This window comes from Lissotriton helveticus, chromosome 5_1 (assembly GCF_964261635.1).
Source record: "Lissotriton helveticus chromosome 5_1, aLisHel1.1, whole genome shotgun sequence".
In the NCBI taxonomy this organism is placed as follows: domain Eukaryota; kingdom Metazoa; phylum Chordata; class Amphibia; order Caudata; family Salamandridae; genus Lissotriton; species Lissotriton helveticus.
Genome location: NC_136065.1, coordinates 1,628,501,512 through 1,628,526,012, shown reverse-complemented (window position 1 = coordinate 1,628,526,012; position 24,501 = coordinate 1,628,501,512). Strand labels below are relative to the sequence as shown.

The window sequence follows — 24,501 nt, the reverse complement described above, 5'->3', positions numbered from 1 at the left end:
GCTGACGCCAGCAGTCCCACTGAATCTTTGAGGGCTTTCTCACTTTCTCCAAAACTGCTCAGGCTACCATCACTCCGCCCAGCTGTGACATTCCACACGGCAAATCGCTAGTATAGGAATAACAGAAATACTTGTCTCAGAAATTGCTTGGGTGCCCCTTAGTGCCACAGAGAACTGGCGTGACAAGGCAACTTCTCTTAAAATTCCATTAACTTTTAAAGACCACTGCACTAACAACTTTACAAGTTTGAGATCTTTAAGGAGCATAAACATATTAATGTGAAGCAAAGGAGATCCACAGATTCCTAAGCTCGTCCAAGGTTTTCAGAATGCTCTTGAAAAGTCTGTCTACAAGTGAGAGACTTCAGTAAATGAAGAATGGATGAATGTCAACTTCCTGCTTCTACCACTATGAGACAGAATTTCTTATACTATGCATCTCCAACAAGAACAAACTCTGCCCTTCAATTCTCAGTACAAAGTGTCTAAATGTTGTCTGCCCTATCCCTTCTCTCTGAGAAATTACTGGGATTCACACTAGTCCATAACCTATTTTGCTTTAGGTGCATAAATAACACCACCAAACCAGCCAATTTTCATTTACAGACATCAAGAAAATTCAACATATGTTCTCATCCTATTTCCTTAAAACAGCCATTCATGAACTGGTAATCTCGAAGCCTGACTTCAGCAATGCCATTTTAGCAGGATTACCAGCAACGTCTATGGCCCCTCACAAAGTGTATTGCACTAAACCACCAGGCTTTTCCACTCAGCAAAGAAATACGACTACATTATCCACATCCTGGGGAACCTCCACTGGCTACCCACTGCAGCTCGAATTTAATTCAAAATCTGTTTAACACATTATGAGACTCGAAAGGTCTCCAAAGTCGGAGGTCATACCTGTTGAAACTTTCTACATTCAGAATATCCTCATCCCTGAATCATTTATGGTAAAGAACTTCCAGGTTTGTGTGGAACTCGCTACCAAAAATAATAAAAATAATTATACGCATCTTGTTCTTCAGGGAACATCAAAGCTCACTTTTTAGCCATTCCTGGCTGTAAATTGATGTTTACGCACATACTGATCTTGTCACCCTACAGACTTACCTGCAGTATCACAAAGTTATCTTCAAATATATTAATTTTCTGTATGCAGCACCATGACACCCATGGGCCATGTGCACTATACAAATATGTAAAAGAAAAGAAAAAATATAGGCAGGTCACATCTAAGACACAGCTGCCTCAGACACCCTGATTATCCTGGCTATGCAAATGACAGTTGAAACTGTCCCCCTAGAGGTCTGTTGTACTTTTATCCTGGTTTATTTGGACGTAATCAATTTCAAGCCAGTGAGATCTGGGGGTGGGTCATATGTGCAACGTTATCAACTTCCTTGGGAGGATACCAGAGGAGACTTTCATCAGCACCATGCCTGGTCTCGAGAGGTGAATACAAATTGGCTGTACAATTGGGGATCCAGATACCAAGAATCTGCTGGAGAAGGATGCCATTTCCCAAGTGAGGGTAAGCCAGAGAGGCAAAGGTGCATACCTGATTATTTTCCTAATGCCCAAAGGCTAGAGGGATTCTCTTTGGAAAGTGGCCTGTTGGACATCTGTCTGAATATGTGGACGATGCACAACAGGTTGAAATCCGTTGGAAGATCGTGCTAATCATTTCCAAGTGGGACTTAGTTACACTACTAGATCTAAGGGATGTTTTCGTCCATATCTCTGTCAGGGATTGTCACTGGCAGGTCCTTCAATGTGCAGCAAGGGACACTCATTATCTATTCATCATCCTGCTCTTTAAGCATTTTCTCCTTCCCCCACCACCTCCACCCCACCCCACCACGCTCTGTCGCACCTCACCAAAAAGCTGCTACTTTTACTGATTTTCTTCGCCTTTCAAGTTTCTTCTTGCTCTCTCTCCTCTCTTCCTGAAGCCTTTTGTTACAGTGGTGGTACACCATCTAACTGGTTGTACGAAAGGCAATTATTTTGCATGCCTTTACCACGCATTTTTAGCGCACATGTTTTTACAGCGAATATGCATTTACAACGCATGCCAATACCGTGCATTGTTTTTAGATTTAAAAACAATGTATTTGTGGAGGAGACCCCCACACCCCAAACTTACCTTACCTTAAATGCGTGGTATTGGCATGCGTTGTAAATGCATATTTGTGTTAAAAAATACATGGTAAAGGCACATCTAGGTAAAAACCTCGTTGTAAAGGCTGTTTCCCCATCCAACCCTACCCATTTTTAAAATTACTTTCTTTTTCCCCCATTCTTGAATCCTCCTCTTTTCTCCCTTTTTTATGTGTGGTCCTCTTCCTAACCCTTTCCATACCCTACCTCCCTCCATATTTGTCATCTAACCACTTTATTTTGCTTAAACCTTAAAGATATGTGACCAAACCGTTTATATCAGTGGAATTATCAGTTTTCTTTTCCTATAGTGTATCTTTTTTTTATAAAACTAAACTTTGTTTATAGTGAATTGCATTTGCACGAAATGGGTTTTCAGTTATTTGCGTTCTCATAAATGGGCTCTTTACTTTGTATTTCCACACCAATGTTTAACAGCTTATTGGAAGGAGAGTCATTACAGGTTATGTGTGAAGGATTCCTTGTCATTCCGGCCAGGGTTAAGGCAAACTGAATTTCTAATGAAAAGTTAACAGAATTGACGGGCTTGGTAGCATTAAAGCTGGTTGTCTCGTTATTCGAATGCCACTACGAAGCAGACTTTCTTTATTAATCCTTAAAAGTAGGGACTGTGCGAAAGAATAGGGACATGCATGTAATGGTATGATTGCTTGCTAGTAATTGCTAGTAATCTTGGTTTGGGAAGAAACTTTCCTGGAAATTATGCATCTAATTACTGGAGTGCTATGCTGCCCTGAATTTGAAGGGCCACGATAAAAGGGAGGTCAAAAACAAGAAGAGTTTTCTGTCTAGTGTGGTGTCCCACTTCCATGGTATGTTTTGTGCTCAGGAAGATGAAAGAACAAGAAGTAATGAAAATTACCATTAAGTAATTGTACTATTTAGTGCCAGATTGCTCTATTTTGTGTCCTTAATTTATCACCTACGATACGGCTAGCAAAGAGGCCGAGACTCCACTCCACTAACGTTGGGACACTAACAGTTAATTAAGGTTGTTTACTCATCCCAGTGCTAGATGGAATAATACTGACTCCATAAATTTGAGTCCTTTGACCAGAAACCTTCTCTGACACGGTACACAAAACACCTTTTCTTTAAATTTTTGACTATTATAGGATAAAGCTGCAGTACAGTTAGGTTGTCATCCCGTTCACTGGATGCTAAGATTAAAGTTTTTATAGACTTACTAGTAGAATTTGAATATGGCGCTACACCCATCAAGCCCACTGCCTGAAATCGTGCTCGGGTCCATAGGCATAATCCCTTAAGACAACGCTGTTTTTATCCTACCTCCAACTTACGTATAGGCCCAGTCTCTGGTCTTTGGAAATCATCTTTACTAAGCTATTCTTTACTTTCACTTCAGGCACCATATGCACATTCTGGTCAAAACCGTGTTACTTGACTACACCATGGAATAGTGGAAATCTATTCTAGGTGAAGGATTAAGGGCATCTACTTGAAGATAATACTCAATTGATATTGGACACCTCAACAGCTATACAGGTTAGGCCTTAGTATAGATCCAACTTGCTGGAGTTGTAAACGCTCACACTACCACATTTTATACGTTCTGGCCAATCGTATAGCAAACCATAAACACAACATGCAGCCATAACCTGATCCCTTCAGGTAACTTAGACTCGCTCCATGACACTGACTTAATTTCTTATGCGAACTTCCACAAGAGGAAACTGCTAGTGACTTCACTTGGGGTGCCATGGGCCTTTATCTAATGCCGGAAGTCGCCTTCAGTACTGTTGCTCAACGAATGGCTGACTGAATTTTATAGTGTAACCACATACAAAAGGACTGTTTACAGAAGGTAAGACCAAATGGATATGGATACATAATCAGGTCACCCATGTTATATAACAATGGTCAGATGTAAGATTAGATATTACCACCCTTCTTCTGCTAGAGGAAACCCTTCCCTACTATGCTCGTAGCATTAAATGTTATCAAATACCTACAAAACCACAAGTCTCCTCAACCTCCATAGTGTTTTCCTGTCATAACCCTCCTCAACAACAAACATATCATATATATATATATATATATATATATATGTGCGCTCACGTGTAAGGACACGGTCACACTCGCGGGGAGAAACTTGAACTCGCCTTTCTTGCCACAGCGTGCTTGAATAGCTGAGGAGCTCAAGAGAAAGTGATTCAATCCCATATCGCCGTGGAATTCCTGACGCGTTTCGAAGGCTCCCGCCTTCTCTTCAGAGGATTTGGCGAACTGATAATGGGAATGCAGGTACCAGCCCTGATACTGATCATGGCACGCCCCTGATGGGCAGTCCAAATGTCCCAGTGCCTGCTGGGACTGGTAGTCCTGTTTAGTCTTGGCGCCCCATGTGTGGATCGAGGCGGACGAGTGGTCTCCCCTCGCCAACCAAGCGACCTCACGATGTGGAGAAGTGTGGCTCACTGGTTAGAGGAGGCAGACCTGGAAGCAGAGGTCAGCCTGGGACCAGGGTTCAATTCCCGGCTCGGCGGGGTCTTGAGTCCTAAAATGTCCATGGACTCGACAATTCTCACTCCGGTGCCTACTCGATTCATGGGTTCACACTCTGCGACTCTGGGCAATAGCTTGCTTAATCTCCACAACGGCCCCTCGCGGCGGGATGCCTGGCTTTCACCTTGTGGATACCCTGCCGGGGTTATCTCACAGGGGAATACCAGGACGGGTTCCCTAAGCAAGCGCTTAGAAACCGCTTGGTGATTTGCGCTATATAAATTCCTGTACATTTACATTTACATTTACGATATCGGAGTAGCAGACGGATGTATGCCCGTCAAACTAGCAAGCTGAATGCTTGCCCTAGTCGGCTCCTACCTTGAGGCCACTTGGCGGTGCTCAGCGTGTATGCAGGGGCTCTGCTCGCTCGTTACCATCATGGCGCTGCTGCACTCTTCTGGCGGGTGCGGTAAAAGGATGGTGATGGTTCCATCCACATATGTGCGCTCACGTGTAAGGACACGGTCACACTCGCGGGGAGAAACTTGAACTCACCTTTCTTGCCACAGCGTGCTTGAATAGCTGAGGAGCTCAAGAGAAAGTGATTCAATCCCATATCGCCGTGGAATTCCTGACGCGTTTCGAAGGCTCCCGCCTTCTCTTCAGAGGATTTGGCGAACTGATGATGGGAATGCAGGTACCAGCCCTGATACTGATCATGGCACGCCCCTGATGGGCAGTCCAAATGCCCCAGTGCCTGCTGGGACTGGTAGTCCTGTTTAGTCTTGGCACCCCATGTGTGGATCGAGGCGGACGAGTGGTCTCCCCTCGCCAACCAAGCGACCTCACGATATCGGAGTAGCAGACGGATGTATGCCCGTCAAACTAGCAAGCTGAATGCTTGCCCTAGTCGGCTCCTACCTTGAGGCCACTTGGCGGTGCTCAGCGTGTATGCAGGGGCTCTGCTCGCTCGTTACCATCATGGCGCTGCTGCACTCTTCTGGCGGGTGCGGTAAAAGGATGGTGATGGTTCCATCCACATATGTGCGCTCACGTGTAAGGACACGGTCACACTCGCGGGGAGAAACTTGAACTCGCCTTTCTTGCCACAGCGTGCTTGAATAGCTGAGGAGCTCAAGAGAAAGTGATTCAATCCCATATCGCCATGGAATTCCTGACGCGTTTCGAAGGCTCCCGCCTTCTCTTCAGAGGATTTGGCGAACTGATGATGGGAATGCAGGTACCAGCCCTGATACTGATCATGGCACGCCCCTGATGGGCAGTCCAAATGTCCCAGTGCCTGCTGGGACTGGTAGTCCTGTTTAGTCTTGGCGCCCCATGTGTGGATCGAGGCGGACGAGTGGTCTCCCCTCCCCAACCAAGCGACCTCACGATATCGGAGTAGCAGACGGATGTATGCCCGTCAAACTAGCAAGCTGAATGCTTGCCCTAGTCGGCTCCTACCTTGAGGCCACTTGGCGGTGCTCAGCGTGTATGCAGGGGCTCTGCTCGCTCGTTACCATCATGGCGCTGCTGCACTCTTCTGGCGGGTGCGGTAAAAGGATGGTGATGGTTCCATCCACATATGTGCGCTCACGTGTAAGGACACGGTCACACTCGCGGGGAGAAACTTGAACTCGCCTTTCTTGCCACAGCGTGCTTGAATAGCTGAGGAGCTCAAGAGAAAGTGATTCAATCCCATATCGCCGTGGAATTCCTGACGCGTTTCGAAGGCTCCCGCCTTCTCTTCAGAGGATTTGGCGAACTGATGATGGGAATGCAGGTACCCTGATATATATATTACCAATAGATCTACCTAATATAGCCCATACATGGTGTTAACTGGCCTTCTATCCCCACCATCCCCTCTTGAATAACTTAACCAGGTTCAACTGGATTCAGGAACGTAATACCTTACTTTTGAACTCTTACAAAAGTTTCTTAGTACAGTTGACATAGGTGGATGTAGTGAAGATATACACATAGTTGATCCAAAATGTACTTTATTTCAACGAGCCCACAACAGTTGGTCAATACCAACACACAAACCTAGATGTATCTAGACATACCAAGTGGTAGGTCTCACCCACACTGCAATACAGGTCCATAATACTAACATTTTATCTTATCTATTTACACTCCAATTCTTAACACCACCTCTCCTCCCAAATCCAGACCAACAAATCTGCCACATAACCAGATCTACCACATCATTACTACCACATCAGTATCCCCACCTACCTGCTTACTTCACCACCCACTCCCTCCTCCCATATGGAAAGACACTCCCACGGGACAAATATCCAAGAATGTTAGCATGGAATACCTTTTCAACGAGTACCACACACCATTTTGATCCCAGCCCGTCCTAGGAAAACATGGATCAGACCAAAGTCCCCTCCACTCCATGCAAATAACACAATCCGTCAGATTGAACTATTATGATTGCAGTCTCAGACCCTCCATATTTATTACGGCACGTAGAATGTTGCAGAGTCATAGTCCTAAACTATCTTACTACGGCGGGCCCCAAGACACCAAGCCCCTTACCCTCTCACGCTGAGTTGGGAAGCACCACATCCCCTGGCCGCTTCCTCAGTATTCCTACTGTCCTTATCCAAATGGAATCCGTTGAGTATACTTATCGGTCTGTGGTTGATATATATGATGCACATGTTTTGTTATACCTTTGGTATTTCTTATTGTTTTGTAACTCGATCATTTCAATAATGAACTGTCTGAAAACACAAAGAGATTAAGAGAAGCCTCTGTTTTGTAGCTTTCAATGTTCATTATGAGCATGGAGTGCCTTCATCATCCTCTGTGAATGCCTGGTGTAGAGGTCTGTGTAATCTGGCAGTCACAAGTCCAAATCCCTGCTGGGCAACAAGGCTTGTAACTCATTAGTTGATGAATTGATAATGTACGGTAGTTGTATCATCTCGTGTGCTGCAGTATTTAGTAGCGACAAGGTAAAAGAAATTGTTTTATTACATCCATTTCTTTCTCAAAAGACAGAGAGGATGCTCGTATCCATGGTGAGACCCCTGTCCGGGTGGTTCAGCCTCTGCGCATCGCTGAAGCAGATGATGCGCCACCGCCATCCCTCCGGCACCCGTCTCCAGGGATAGACAACAGCCCACAGAGATCACCAAGCCACACTGACACCCACTCACCAGGGGGTCAAGTGGAGCCCCGCTGGCCCCCGCTCGAGCTGAACTCCATGGTGGAGGTGCAGGATCCACCCATCTATGGCGTCATCCGCTGGATTGGAGAGATTCCCGACTGCATGGAGACAATGGCAGGGCTGGAAGTGGTATGCTGGCAGTGCGCTTGTCATTGTGGAACAGTTTTGTGTTTATATATTATTAAATACGTGTATGTAGACTATAGCAAAAAACTGAGACACTTACTCCCCTAGTGTGACCAACAAGAAAACCCCGAAGGCATTACTTTTAATTAAGTTGTGTTATAACTTTTAGATTGGTCTTTCAGCATCCAATCAAGCCAACTCAATAATTGAATTAAGGAATCTTTTGAGGTCATAGAAAAAAAATAGATAAGTACTCTGTGCTACTCTATAGAAAAAAATCAATAGTTGGAATAATGAAAGGAAAGCACCTCTCTTTCAAAGCCCTTTGAAATGCTGCCAAAATAACTTTGTAAAAATATATAGGTAAACTAAATATAGAAACCTAATCACAGACCAAAATACCTTTACAAATACTTTTTTAAACCGAGCAAAAATGAAATACATCCCGGAGGAGTAGAACAATGAAGGATAGTGAAGAAAAATGCTGCAGCCATATTGGAGTGGTGTCATCTTCCCATATTAGAAAAATGTTGCGGAAGGACAAAAGAAATAATTAATGTTTACAGTTAATATACTGGGAGGAACTTCACTGATTAGCATAAGAGGTCCATAGCCTACTTAGGGCAGCAATATACAAATCAAAAGCATTGTTGCAACAGTTATACAATATATCAACCGCTAATTGCAGTAGGGCAAGTGAAAACCACTGCATTAAGTCCTTTCGTTTATTTGTTCACCTGCCAAATCCATTTTTAATCTTGGAGTGTCAAAACGCGATCCACTACACGTCACTTGTAGAACATTCGATGGCTTCAAGCGCTCGCCACTTCATATCACTGCATTGAAATATTGTCATTATTAAAACTATTGATTTTTTAGGTCTCGCCTCTCAATGCGCATGCGCATTGAGCAGAGCGAGACTATAGCAACTTAAACAGACTTTACCCAACTGGGCGATTTGGTGCTGTGCCCGTGCGCTTTTAGGTCAATGCGCAAGCGCATTGACCTAAAATGCGCGTGCACATCATCAAATCGCCCTCTGTTCCCTCAGCCGCACTCCTCCCACACCTTTGAAGTGAAGCTTAGCTTCACTTCAAAGGCCCCGGCTGCTTCACACCCTCATCGCCGCTCTCCCCGCTCCGCCCCCTCCCCTGCCCGCCGTGTCGCATTTCTCCTCCCCCCTCCCCACAGCAATGCCCTCCGTCTTGTTTCCTTTCTTGTTAGCATAGGCGGTCATCACGAGATAGACGTGTGTGTGGTGCCCAAATCACAACCAATTTTCTGACCGAACAGCAGCTGGCAGTAGCACTTCCTTCACTGGGCGAGACTTACACTCTTTGGAGAAGTGACTGATTTATTACCCCCTTGCCTCGACTCGCATCTTTCCGTAAATGCATTTGCCATTGCTATGATTGTAAAGCACACGCCATGTTATCATGTCGGCTCTATGTATTTTATTTCTTACTGATATCGGGCATTTTTTGTGCTGGTTACCTACTTCCGTCGTTTGTCACTAGTTTTAGTAAGCACTCGTGTTTCCAAGCTCAGGCGGCCCTATACATTTTTTTTATCCAATCGTGTTTTCAATCCCAGGACTCCGACAGCCCTGTCATTTCTTTTTATTTGTGCGTAATGTGCCATGCTGCTTATAGTGGCTTCACGAGCGCTCGTGTTTCCAAGCTCCGACGGCCCTGAAAATCTTTTTTTTAAAGTGCCACAGTATGTGTAAACGGAACCGCACTGATCTGCTAGAGGTATTTTTTTGTTTGATCGGTTTCATCCCATTTTAGTTTAGTGTACCGTTGTTTTGTGGAATCCTTTTTGTGGGCAATTAACTCTGCCATGCCGGACCTGTGGCATGATTACTGATAGTAATTCCTCTTTGCGCATTCTGAGAGAAAAGGGCAGTTTATACTTCATGAGGCCATGCTCTAAAGCTGCTGCAGCTGTAATTTCCTTCAATGCAAAAGTGAGGTTTGACCGCGAGAGGGAAGGGAAATGAACCGCCATTAATGCCAAAAAGCTGCACTCAGTAAATCCATCAAGACGAGTTTCTTCCAATCATTCTGTTATCGAACCGTCACATTATTATCTCAAAATAGTTTACCATTCCAGTCTTAGATTTCTATTTTGGAATCGACTCTTTTCATTAAATGAGAAGTCTATTTGAATGCACCGAGCTGTGAGCTGGACTACTCGTGTGCTGGCTGTGTTTATGCAAATTAAGTCCTTTTAGCATAGGCGGTCGTCACGAGATAGGCGTGTGTGGTGCCCAAATCACAACCAATTTTCTGACCGAACAGCAGCTGGCAGTAGCACTTCCTTCACTGAGAGAGACTTACACTCTTTGGAGAAGTGACTCATTTATTACCCCCTTGCCTCGACTCACATCTTTCCGTAAATGCATTTGCCATTGCTGTGATTGTAAAGCACACGCCATGTTATCATGTCGGCTCTATGTATTTTCTTTCTTACTGAAATCAGGCATTTTTTGTGCTGGTTACCTACTTCCGTCGTTTGTCACTAGTTTTAGTAAGCACATCCACCATGACATCCACCGCCACATCCACCACCACATCCACCACCACCACATGCACCACCACATGCACCACCACATCCACCACACCCACCACCACCACATCCACTACCACATCCACCACATCCACCACCACCACATCCACTACCACATCCACTACCACATCCACTACCACATCCACTACCACATCCACTACCACATCCACCACCACATCCACCACCACATCCACCACCACATCCAACACATCCACCACCACTACTTCCATCACCACCACATCCACCACCACCACCGCATCCACCACCACCGCATCCACCACCACCGCATCCACCACCACCACATCCACCATCACCTCCACATCCACCATGACATCCACCGCCACCGCCACATCCACCGCCACATCTACCACCACATTCACCACCACATCCACCACCACATCCACCACCACATCCACCACCACATCCACCACCACATCCACATCCACCATGACATCCACCACCACATCCACCACCACCACATCCACCACCACCACATCCACCACATGCACCACCACCGAATCCACCACCGCATCCACCACCACATCCACCACCACATCCACCACCACATCCACCACCACATCCACCACCACCACATCCACCACCACATCCAACACATCCACCATCACTTCCACCACCACCGCATCCACCACATCCACCGCATCCACCACCACCACATCCACCGCATCCACCACCACATCTACCACCACATCCACCACCACCGCATCCACTACCACATCCACCACCACACCCACCACCACCACATCCACCACCACATCCACCACCACATCCACCACATCCACCACCACCGCATCCACCACCACATCCACCACATCCACCACCACCGCATCCACCACCACATCCACCACCACATCCACCACACCCACCACCACCATATCCACCACCACATCCACCACCACATCCACCAGACCCACCACACCCACCACCACCATATCCACCACCACATCCACCACCACATCCACCACCACATCCACATCCACCATGACATCCACTACCACATCCACCACCACATCCACCACATGCACCACCACTGCATCCACCACCACATCCACCACCACATCCACCGCATCCACCACCACCACATCCACCACCACATCCACCACCACATCCAACACATCCACCACCACTTCCACCACCACCACATCCACCACCACCACATCCACCGCATCCACCACCACATCCACCACCACCGCATCCACCACCACATCCACCACCACATCCACCACCACATCCACCACCACACCCACCACCACATCCACCGCATCCACCACCACCACATCCACATCCACCACCACTTCCACCACCACATCCACCACCAACACATCCACCGCATCCACCACATCCACCACCACATCCACCACCACATCCAAGACATCCACCACCACTTCCACCACCACCGCATCCACCACCACCACCGCATCCACCACTACCACATCCACCGCATCCACCACCACATCCACCACCACATCCACCATCACCTCCACATCCACCATCACCTCCACATCCACCATGACATCCACCATGACATCCACCGCCACATCCACCGCCACATCCACCACCACATCCACCACCACATCCACCACATGCACCACCACTGCATCCACCACCACATCCACCACCACATCCACCACCACATCCACCACACTCACCGCATCCACCACCACATCCACCGCATCCACCACCACATCCACCACCACATCCACCACCACATCCAACACATCCACCACCACTTCCACCACCACCGCATCCACCACATCCACCGCATCCACCACCACCACATCCACCGCATCCACCACCGCATCCACCACCGCATCCACCACCGCATCCACCACCGCATCCACCACCACATCCACCACCACATCCACCACCACATCCACCACCACATCCACCACCACATCCACCACATCCACCACCACATCCACCACATCCACCACCACATCCACCACACCCACCACCACCATATCCACCACCGCATCCACCACCACATCCACATCCACCACCACATCCACATCCACCATGACATCCACCACCACATCCACCACCACATCCACCACCACATCCACCACATGCACCACCACCGCATCCACCACCACATCCACCACCACATCCACCGCATCCACCACCACCACATCCACCACATCCACCACCACATCCAACACATCCACCACCACTTCCACCACCACCGCATCCACCACATCCACCGCATCCACCACCACCACATCCACCGCATCCACCACCACCACCGCATCCACCACCACATCCACCACCACATCCACCACACCCACCACCACCACATCCACCACCACATCCACCGCATCCACCACCACATCCACATCCACCACCACTTCCACCACCACATCCACCACCAACACATCCACCGCATCCACCACATCCACCACCACATCCAACACCACATCCAACACCACATCCAACACATCCACCACCACTTCCACCACCACCGCATCCACCACCGCATCCACCACCACCACCGCATCCACCACCACCACATCCACCGCATCCACCACCACATCCACCACCACCATGACATCCACCATGACATCCACCGCCACATCCACCGCCACATCCACCGCCACATCCACCGCCACATCCACCACCACCACATCCACCACATGCACCACCACTGCATTCACCACCACATCCACCACACTCACCGCATCCACCACCGCATCCACCACCACATCCACCACCACATCCACCACCACATCCACCACCACATCCAACACATCCACCACCACTTCCACCACCACCGCATCCACCACCACCACATCCACCACCACCACTGCATCCACCACCACCCCATCCACCACATCCACCACCACCACATCCACCACCTCATCCACCACCGCATCCACCACCACCACATCCACCACACCCACCACCATCACTTCCACCACCTCATCCACCACCACATCCACCACCACATCCACCACCACCACATCCACCACCACCACATCCACCACCACCACATCCACCACCACCACATCCACCACCACCACATCCACCACCTCCACCACATCCACCACATCCACCACCACCACCACATCCACCACCACATCCACCCCACATCCACCCCACATCCACCACCATCACCACCACATCCACCACCACATCCACCACCACATCCACCACCACATCCACCACCACCGTATCCCCCAGATCCACCACCACCACATCTATATGTGTGTGTGTGTGTGTGTGTGTGTGGCTCTGTGTGTGTGTGTGTGTAGGTGCAAATGCAATGTTCTTGGATTTTCGTCACAATAAAATACACTGAACATAATCTTCACAAAAGTTATTTACAAACGTTTAAGCTATTGCCATTATAAATTACAATACATTTTATTTAAGTAATAATTATTTACAAAATTAAAAGCCATTGTTATTTGTAATATCAATACATCTAAGTCACGTAAATACAACACACATTGCATTACAAATGCTATAGGTGTCACTTTTGCGAAAGTTAAAACTATTGACATTGTAACTGACTAAGCTATTAATTTTGCTATGTTCAAAACCAACACATAAATAAAAAAGTGTCATTTACAATACCAATCGCTCAAACTTTCCTAATGCGAGACCTATTGCATTTCCAATGCTTGTTTCATATAGTAGCACAGAATACTTACCTGTCTTTTTTCTATGCCCTCGAAAGGTTCTTTCTACATAAATGATATTCATCAATTGAGATGTCTTGATTGGATCTTGAATGGCCAACCTAAAAGTTATAACAAAAATTAATTTGAAAATATTCCTTCAGGAGTTTCTCGTTCATGTTATTTGCCCGTATCTTGAGGGAATATTGGGTTACCTAATTTTGTTCTAACTGATTAGACTAGGTCATGACTTAATATTCAGCAACTCCATAGAGAATGATCAGTCCTCCAAATTGCATCGAATGTATTCATTTGAATTTTTTTAATGGCTACAATAAGTCCCGTAGACTCCTACCCAGAGCTTTCTTCCAAACTCCATAACTCATTAAATAGCAATAAAGAGCGCTGATTTTCAAGTCATTCTTATTTATGGTCTAATTATCTGGTTGTCTGAGAACCAAGAGTACATACATACGTGCACAAATGCAGGGTAATGCTGGCATTTCAGACATTTGTAGCAGTCAATCAAATGGCGCCTTTGAAATTGTGAATCCGCGAGCTGACACTCAATTGAACTCACGGTATCGCTATTATTGAGCATCCTCAATAGAGGCAATATTTTTCTAGAATTTCATAAAAAGATTTGATTAGAGGGGCGTGGCCAGGGAACTTGCCTTTCTCATGCTAACTAGATGCAGCTATCATTCCCCTGTTAGTTTTTGTAGAGAGTCTGTGGTTGAGACATGTCATATGCTGGGCAATCCCAAGTGCACCTTAGTGCAGAAAGACAGTTGTTTAATACAAGCTTGGACAATAAGAGCGAGTCGGAGAAGACACGACTCCACGTCCCTCCCTGGAGCACTGTTCTAAAATAGTAAACCAGTGAGACGAGAAGAACTGTGGAGAGAAAGTGACAGAGCAGGCATGGAGCACAAGAAAGTGTCACCCAGCTTGATCTCCTGTGCTGCTGTGTCACAGAGGAACAAGGCAGGTTAGAGAAACTTTGTTCTCCTTACGTTTATGTGGTTTAACTGCATGAAGAACATTTGGTTCAAAGAACGTCCATCTGGATTTCATAAATATAACAGTTCCAAGAGCAAACAAAAGCCTACCACTCACACCAGACTGACATGTTTATGCCTACTCTAAGTACTCTACCACTACAAACATAGAGCCGCCCATCGCCGCACAGGTTGCCACAACCTAAAATTCTAGTCCTATATTGCTTAGTGGCAATGGAAACATCCCCTGTTACTTTAACAACATCTGCTCACGTATGGCCTTCTGCACAACTGCAGAGGTGCTGTTACCGGTTGTACTCCGGAACCTGACCTTCTCCCCCTCAAATTGACGGAATTCTGTGTCGCTTTACATGGATGTCAATGACTGATACAGAGGAAGGTTGTCCTTTGTACAAAGACACACCTCCCTTTAAATCTTTCTTTTGTCCAGAATACTGCACCTTTGAATGTCTAGTTGTTGGTGTCAACCCCCTACTCACTAAATCTCTACCTTTAAATTTTGCCTCTCATTCATGTGGTAAAATGAACTGTTCATAGAATACTGCACGGATATCATCACAGCCCAAACCCTAGTCTTAAAAAATTATATTTTCCTGTGAAAGTCTCTGTTCGTCAGACTGCATATCAAAAAGCCTGTATAAGGTTTCAGAACCTTGCTCATAGACAACCTAATGCACTATTATAAGAGCCGATCTGACAGCAGAAAACAACTGAAAAACAAAAAAGTGTTGGATGAACTGACAAAAAAGTAATGCGTGTATTGCTTCAATTAATCTCGGCCACTGGTAAATGCTTTGGGCTGCAGTCCAGTCCATCGTTCTTGTGGCCACTAGGCCATGTCCCATAGGAACCAGCTATATGTAAATCAGCCTTGGTCCTGCTGTAATAGGTATAGTCCAGCTCAAACTGCCAGTCGCTCTCTAAGCAGAAACACAGGCAACCTCGGATCGATTTCAGCCAATTTGGGTCTCATCGGTAAGGTACAGCTTGAGTCCCATCACTTAATGAGCCGGGGACACGTGTGGTGATGTATGCAAGTTATCTACATTAACTTTAACCACAAATATAGAGACCAGAAAACACCTGAAATTAGATAAGCAGATCCCTTGAATATTTAAATCTTTTGGAAAACAATTACATGGATGCCCGATTGCCTCACGATAAGTAGTCTGTTGCTTAAAGTTTTTTTGGGGTAGTTTTATATAGTGCAAACTCGACCCGAAGGTATCAGAGTGCTTTACATGTACACCAGTTACGTTCGACTGACACATTCATTTTTGTTAGGCACGGGCGATTAATTGATTTGCCCAGAATCACAGGATGGTGAACGTCGTTGCCGAGACTTGAACCCAGTTACCCAGCTTTGAGGTCGACTGCTCGAGCGGTTAGGACACATCCTCTTCAATGAAAACCATTGCAGGAACGGAGTAGAGCGATATTGGGACTCTTCCCTTGGCTAAAGGGCATGAATACGGCACAGAAGAAGAGGTCCTCTTGACTTAGCTTCCAAGATGAATAATGTGGAGTACAACAATAAAATATAGAACAAATTGCTACCCGTTCGCAACCTCACTTTACTTCAAATGATCGAGGACCCACCTCGAGTGGGCCCAGTCTTGCCTAATGCTTAAGGTTTCTGTGTTTCTGTGTTTATGCTCTGGAAACCGGAAGAACAGTTCTGACTTAGAATAATAATACTGTTAATTCAAAATTTGCTTTGTAAAGGGTGGCAGTGTTTGAGTTACTGCTTCAATGTGACGTCCTGTGGGATGCTAAATAGGAAAAAAAGCTTTTGCCACCTCCATACGACTCACCCCAATTTACCATTTCATTGATCATATCAACATTTTGACAAAAAATTCACAGCAAGCCAAACACGTTGTATGGAATCTTTGGAGTTGATTGACTAGCAGGAGGAGGGTCAAAGATCTAGATTACCAAAATGCTGACTTAGACGATCATAGACATAAAGGCAGTCCAGAACCTCAGAGGAGGCAGCAGGATTAGCGTTTAGCAGTCCTGGTAAAAAGGTGCCAAGGGTAGAAGACCAGCAGTGCCCGCCAGTCACCAATCTGAACTGGAGACTTGTCATATCGAGTTACGTAGGACAACCATGTTTGCTGATACTATCTTGTGCAGGGCAATGGTCCCGTCTAAGGTTTGTAAAAGAGCAGTGATCGTGGACACTGGGCTGGAGAAGACATATGTACGATAGGAGTACCTGTGCGTAGGGCATCACTGAACCCATGTCCTGGTTTCACACCACTCAGTGACATCCTGTCCTATGTTAAATCATACACGCTTCTTTCCCTTCCAGGAGGATCCCATGCCACTGGCTTGCACCGATGGCACATGGCGGGGCGTCCGCTACTTCCAGTGCGCCCCCTACAAGGCCCTATTTGTCAAGCTGAGGATTTGCCGGCCTGACTCCAGATTCGCCTCCCTGCACATGCCCACCAATCAGATTAACCGCTGCAACTCCATTGGTAAGTGTAAGAGGAGTTGCATCGCCTTATGCATCGCAACTGTAACCTATATGAACATATGCTCTGTATTAGGATAATTGACAATCCTGTGACATAGAATGCCTTCTAATGTAATGATGTTTAAGGAGTTGATAGCAAAGGATGGTGCTGCAGGGGGATCGTATATAGCGCTGAAAAAGTATTTTGATAGATCCTATGAAATAGATTTTTTAAATCAATGCCATACATGTGGCAGATCTGTGCATGATTATTATTATTATTATTTTTTAAAGATGTTACCTTAATAGTGTGAGAGATAAAGTACACCTCAACATTTTTGTTTTCTGTGTGAAAACAGAAGCCAAGAAATTGAGTGTTGGTTCATGCTGTGCTGTGTGCTAAACCTGTTGGTGTTGCATGTATTTGCAAAAAGACAGTGCATTTGGATTTAGCCTTATGAATGCCACTTATAGAATGCAAATGCCAAATCCCTTATGGAAATAAAAGCATAAGAAACACCCAGTTTTTATGTGAAATTGCTGCCTTATGGATTGGTTGAGCTGCCCACACCATTAGGAGTTCACTTACTGCATGATATCCCTGCAAGAGCATTGTATGTTTTTATTGTTACATCGTAATAAGGACTACAGTCTTCACAGAAATCATTCGCCAAGATTCAATAAATCTTATATTTCACACGTCATGACAAATTATTTAATGGGATGCTTTGTACCTGCTTCGAAATGTAATGTAAAAAGCAGGTTAAGCTGAAAGCTATTTTTGGTTCAGAAAGTTGGCATCGAAAAAGCAGAGAAGGCATTAAAGCAGCAACAAAACAGAAGCTGAGGTTCAGATACAACAAAGAGAAAAAGTATGTATGTGTTTCACCCGCCCTCTATTGTACATAGCTTCCAAGTGGTTTATGTCATGTCACTTCATTTCATCTCATCTATTTCTTGTTTTCTAACAAAAAAAATGGTTTCTGGGAAGTGTAGTTTTGATTTTATCATCAATAAGGGTTTAGAAATAGTTTATACTAAATACTTATGGCCTAAAACTCAAGACCAATGGTAGGCGCCATACCAAACATGAAGCCGCTTGTAAGTTTGCATCTGTATGTGTGCTATATGATATACCATATATGTTCTTGAAAATAATGAATGTCTTCCTAACTAGATTGTAATCCAGTCTAGGACCATTGTTGTCTATATCGATTTAAACAAAACACTAAAATACTTTACAGAAGAAGGTAGGAAATAGCGCTGCCGTCTAAAATGTCAGGTATGAGTAGTTTATCTAAAAAAACTGCCCTTGGCTTCTCGTACCCCTAGTACTGCATTTATAAAGGCAAAAATACAAGTTCCAGAGCACAACAATATCCAACCTGGTTTAACTGTGTACCTGAGATTTCTCGGACATCAGTTGGTTAACACCTACCACACATTGATGTGTTCACCCATACTGTTTCGCCGTAAGTTCCTTTGCACGTCACTCTGCGCCCGAACTGCTCAGCAACCTGTCCGCTACAGAACCACCACCCTGTGTTCCAGATGGGCACATCAACCAGTGCTGCCCTGAGGGACATTCATTACTCCCCTGAAGCATATGACCTTCTATTCTCCTAGTGTACATCACCTAAAGCTCCCCAGAATGGTATCACCCAGTGCTACAAAATCGTGTATTCTTTAGTGTTCTGCTGCGGTGTCACTATGCATATCGCCCTACACTCCCCTGCAGAACATAACTCTGCACTCCTTTTAATCCGGGGCAGTTTCTCCAATAGGGCTCTGGGACTGCGCACCTCCTGAAATTCCTACACATTCCAGTACAAATAATAATTAGATTGCTTTATTTAGAGATACAATTGTATCTCTGAACAAATCAATGTGTTTAAGTCTGGGCTGTCTGTCCCAGGCTGCCTGCCCCACCTCGCTCTGAAGTAGAAGATGGAAGTAAGGCAGTAAATTAAGTTCCTGAACTGCGATGCTCGATGCAGGGCTTACTGTTCTAAAGCCCTTCATTGCCATTGTAGTCTATGACAGTATCCACTATAGGACAGTGAGGCTTTCGGCGTCATGGTTTTGGGCGTTGGAGTCTCCGTCCCTGCGTCAAAGCAGCCTTACGTCATTCACAGCAAACACAACAATGATGGACAGAATGTGGATCAATGTCACACATTCACCCCAGTCCAAAGATCTGGGCCCAAATCCATCGTTTTTCCACTCCACACCACCCTGGGTTAGACAATGGCGATATGCAAATCAGCGCTGACCCTGTGCCCCATGGGAACAGTCCAGTCCGAACTACAAAAGCCATGTCCTTCCCAGAACGGAAACAAGCATCCGAGGACCGGCCCGGTTTCGAGGTAACAACTCTCTTCAGCCCGGCTAGCTTGATTCCAGTGGTGTGGAGTGCCTGGGACTCACGTCTGAGCATCCCCAGTACACTTAGAGCGGTAACTGCAAACACAACAATGATGGACAGAATGTGGATCAATGTCACACATTCACCCCAGTCCAAAGATCTGGGCCCAAATCCATCGTTTTTCCACTCCACACCACCCTGGGTTAGACAATGGCGATATGCAAATCAGCGCTGACCCTGTGCCCCATGGGAACAGTCCAGTCCGAACTACAAAAGCCATGTCCTTCCCAGAACGGAAACAAGCATCCGAGGACCGGCCCGGTTTCGAGGTAACACCTCTCTTCAGCCCGGCTAGCTTGATTCCAGTGGTGTGGAGTGCCTGGGACTCACGTCTGAGCATCCCCAGTACACTTAGAGCGGTAACTGCAAACACAACAATGATGGACAGAATGTGGATCAATGTCACACATTCACCCCAGTCCAAAGATCTGGGCCCAAATCCATCGTTTTTCCACTCCACACCACCCTGGGTTAGACAATGGCGATATGCAAATCAGCGCTGACCCTGTGCCCCATGGGAACAGTCCAGTCCGAACTACAAAAGCCATGTCCTTCCCAGAACGGAAACAAGCATCCGAGGACCGGCCCGGTTTCGAGGTAACACCTCTCTTCAGCCCGGCTAGCTTGATTCCAGTGGTGTGGAGTGCCTGGGACTCACGTCTGAGCATCCCCAGTACACTTAGAGCGGTAACTGCAAACACAACAATGATGGACAGAATGTGGATCAATGTCACACATTCACCCCAGTCCAAAGATCTGGGCCCAAATCCATCGTTTTTCCACTCCACACCACCCTGGGTTAGACAATGGCGATATGCAAATCAGCGCTGACCCTGTGCCCCATGGGAACAGTCCAGTCCGAACTACAAAAGCCATGTCCTTCCCAGAACGGAAACAAGCATCCGAGGACCGGACCGGTTTCGAGGTAACACCTCTCTTCAGCCCGGCTAGCTTGATTCCAGTGGTGTGGAGTGCCTGGGACGATGGATTTGGGCCCAGATCTTTGGACTGGGGTGAATGTGTCCTCGGATGCTTGTTTCCGTTCTGGGAAGGACATGGCTTTTGTAGTTCGGACTGGACTGTTCCCATGGGGCACAGGGTCAGCGCTGATTTGCATATCGCCATTGTCTAACCCAGGGTGGTGTGGAGTGGAAAAACGATGGATTTGGGCCCAGATCTTTGGACTGGGGTGAATGTGTGACATTGATCCACATTCTGTCCATCATTGTTGTGTTTGCAGTTACCGCTCTAAGTGTACTGGGGATGCTCAGACGTGAGTCCCAGGCACTCCACACCACTGGAATCAAGCTAGCCGGGCTGAAGAGAGGTGTTACCTCGAAACCGGGCCGGTCCTCGGATGCTTGTTTCCGTTCTGGGAAGGACATGGCTTTTGTAGTTCGGACTGGACTGTTCCCATGGGGCACAGGGTCAGCGCTGATTTGCATATCGCCATTGTCTAACCCAGGGTGGTGTGGAGTGGAAAAACGATGGATTTGGGCCCAGATCTTTGGACTGGGGTGAATGTGTGACATTGATCCACATTCTGTCCATCATTGTTGTGTTTGCAGTTACGTCATTCACAGGCATAGATCCCACCCTTTCCCATTCATCACACTTACGAGTGGATGTAAGCATGTGTGTTTTGGTACCTTGTTCTCGATAATGGTATGTGTTTGAATGCTATTCTTCTGTTACGTATATTGTGCTGAGACCCCAGCTTATGCTAACCTCCCCCACTGTGGCACCGCAGGCCCTGGCGACACGTTGCTGGCCTGTTTAGAACTAGAGCTGCTGTATTTGTTCCCCTGCTAAATTGATCCAAAAAGAGGCGCAGGGTTCTCGTTCCTTTGTAAAGTTGATCCACGGCAAAGTGTAAAATATACGCTTGCACTGTACACAGTTATCTGCTGTATGACATCAAAACTGGCCCTATCTTCATGCCCTTAAGAACAAAAATGCCAAAAACGTAGATTGATTCATGAACAGTGAGTGTTAAAAATGTTAAAGCAATGCATGTCAGCGATTTAGTTCCTCTCTTATTTCACATTTTAATTAGTCTTGCCTTTCTCAAGAGTTAGCTATTTAATCATGTTGTGTTTCTGTATTTTGTTTCTGTGCGTACTTTAAGCCATGCCAGGTGTTTGAGGGTTTTTGAGAGCTCTGATGCTGAAGCCAAAGCAAAGTGCCTGCTGGTGGTATGGCCTCTCTGCAGAGCACACAAAACAATGGTCATGTATTCCAGTTGCAATTGAAATTCTGTGGAAATGTGTGTGGAGGGGTTACACAGATGGCAGAATATTTACACTGCAAAAGGAAATAAAGTGGTTAAATGTGAGTGAGTGCAGTATATGTTTGGAAGTTGTGAAGTGGGGAGATGCAAGGAAGTGCATTCAGGGAAGAGTGAAAAGAGTGTGCTGAAAAGGAAAGTGGTGCGGTTGAAGATGGGCGGTTGACGAGATGTGCAGAGAAACAGTGCATAGATATCTAACATTAAGCACACATAACTGAAGGCCAAAACTCCTTCCACAAGCCTCAATACTATTGAAATGTAAGAACTGAAACATTTTCAGGGTTAATTATTTATAACAAATCCTTGTTGTTACTCATTTATCCTAAAAAACTAACTACCATTGACAAAGCCAATCGTACTCATGGGGTTTAGGTGTAGGTCAGTTGTGATATATATAAATCCGGATGCATTTACATCTGAGAGAAACCAAAATACTGGTCAGGTAGCACACTTTGGGAATTTCCAAATTTATTTTAAATTTTCCCTTTTAGAGAGCTCGCTATATTTTTCATCTCACTTAAAGAAATGTTTTCACATATTGCGCTATGGCGGATTGCAGTCAGCAGGTGTGGGTCCTTCCCGAAGCCTGGTTAGAGCATTTTCTTCCAAAGTTGGTACCTCATGCAGTGCAAGACACTAGGCAAGCACACACTTTAAAAGGCTGAAGATGTCACATTGTACACTTTGCACATTACAGTAACTGTTAAACATATTAATGCAGTAAGATATAGGGCAGTTTTTAATGTATTTAATATTTCAAGACTATACATTCCTACTGCATTATAAGCCTTGCTTTATCACTAAATTATCTTGCTTTACAATGCACCATTTCTTTAATGTTCAGCATCTTGTTCCCCTAGTGTGCATCACCCTGTAATGCACTGTTGCCCATCACTGTGCTTCCTGCTGTTCAGGTTATGTGTTGCAATAAACCTGTGTGCATTCCTTCAATACTTCCCCACATAGATGAGATGGAGGCTCCTGCTTCCAGCACCCTACTGTCACTCCTATTTGGTGTCCCCCTACCATCATGTGCCACGTTACGCTGCATCGCCCCCTCCATGAGAGTTGCACGTATAATGCAAGAGTTAAACATGCTCAATCACTCCCATCACACCCCCTATGCTGTCAGTCACAACGTTTCTGCTGTAATGTGGCCAGTGAAAAAGAATGCAAATGGTAGATGAAGTGGCTTGAGATGGGTCTGGAGGAAGCGTAGTAGTTGGATGTTGAAGCACTGCAAGAGCTGAAGATAGACATGTAAGTTCCCTGTTGAATGGATGTTAATGTAAATAAGTAAGTTTGTTCAGCATGGGGACCCTTCTTGGTAATAACCATGTCTAGTAAGCTCCCCAGTGTCATCTGGTGGCACCACTCATTTAAGTGACCAGCTCTAGCACAACAATGCCCCTTCCAACCAACCAGGGGGTTCCGTTCCATAATGGTGGCAATTCCTGTCGTAATGATGTCCATCCTTGATGTGCGAAAGTGCCCTCTTGCTGCATGTTAGGCCCCCACTTTTTGCTGAATTTCTGATGTTCTTTGACTGAGTGTGCCCTGGGCTCCTTCTAATCGGGTACCCAGGGCCTGTGTTCCCTCCCTAAAATGTATTGAAGCCTAAACCCAATTGGCATGTCTGGCCAGGTCAGTTCCTGGTAAATGGTACCACAGGTACTCGGGGCACTGTGACCAGAGAAGGCCTTCAAGGGCTGCCGCACTTATTGTGCCACCCTTAGAGGTCCTGTACCCTGACACTCACACAATGCCTTTGCAGGCTGCGTGTCTTAGTGCAGAGCAAAGTGAATAGTCGACATGGCACACATCCCTGTGTGCCATGCCCACAAGCCACTGCCCTGGTTTAGATCAGTCACCCCTCTAGCTGGGTGCCCTAAGCCAGGGGTTAGGGTACAGGTGCATGAGCCCTGTACCCCTACAGGGCCCAAGTCCATTCCTGGGCACTGTAAGTGCAGTGCTGCCATTAAAAGTATATGGTGCTGGGAGTTTGTCATTACGAATTCCACAGCACCATAATGGCTACACTGAAAACTGAGAAGTTTGGTATCAAACTTCTCAGCACATTAAACCCACACTGATGCCAGTGTGGGATTTAATGTAAAATTCACAA

At 46.2% G+C, this 24,501-nt stretch overlaps 1 protein-coding gene across 1 annotated transcript in view; it reads left to right on the top strand.

Annotated features, from left to right (window-relative positions):
* The window catches only part of LOC144755663 (ubiquitin carboxyl-terminal hydrolase CYLD-like), a 277,022-nt gene that overhangs the window by 167,571 nt on the left and 84,950 nt on the right, over window positions 1-24,501 (top strand). Inside the window, exons 7-8 of the mRNA XM_078644830.1 lie at window positions 7,671-7,972; window positions 17,515-17,683. Coding sequence (XP_078500956.1) covers window positions 7,671-7,972; window positions 17,515-17,683 — 471 coding nt within the window. The remainder of the gene's footprint in view (window positions 1-7,670; window positions 7,973-17,514; window positions 17,684-24,501) is intronic.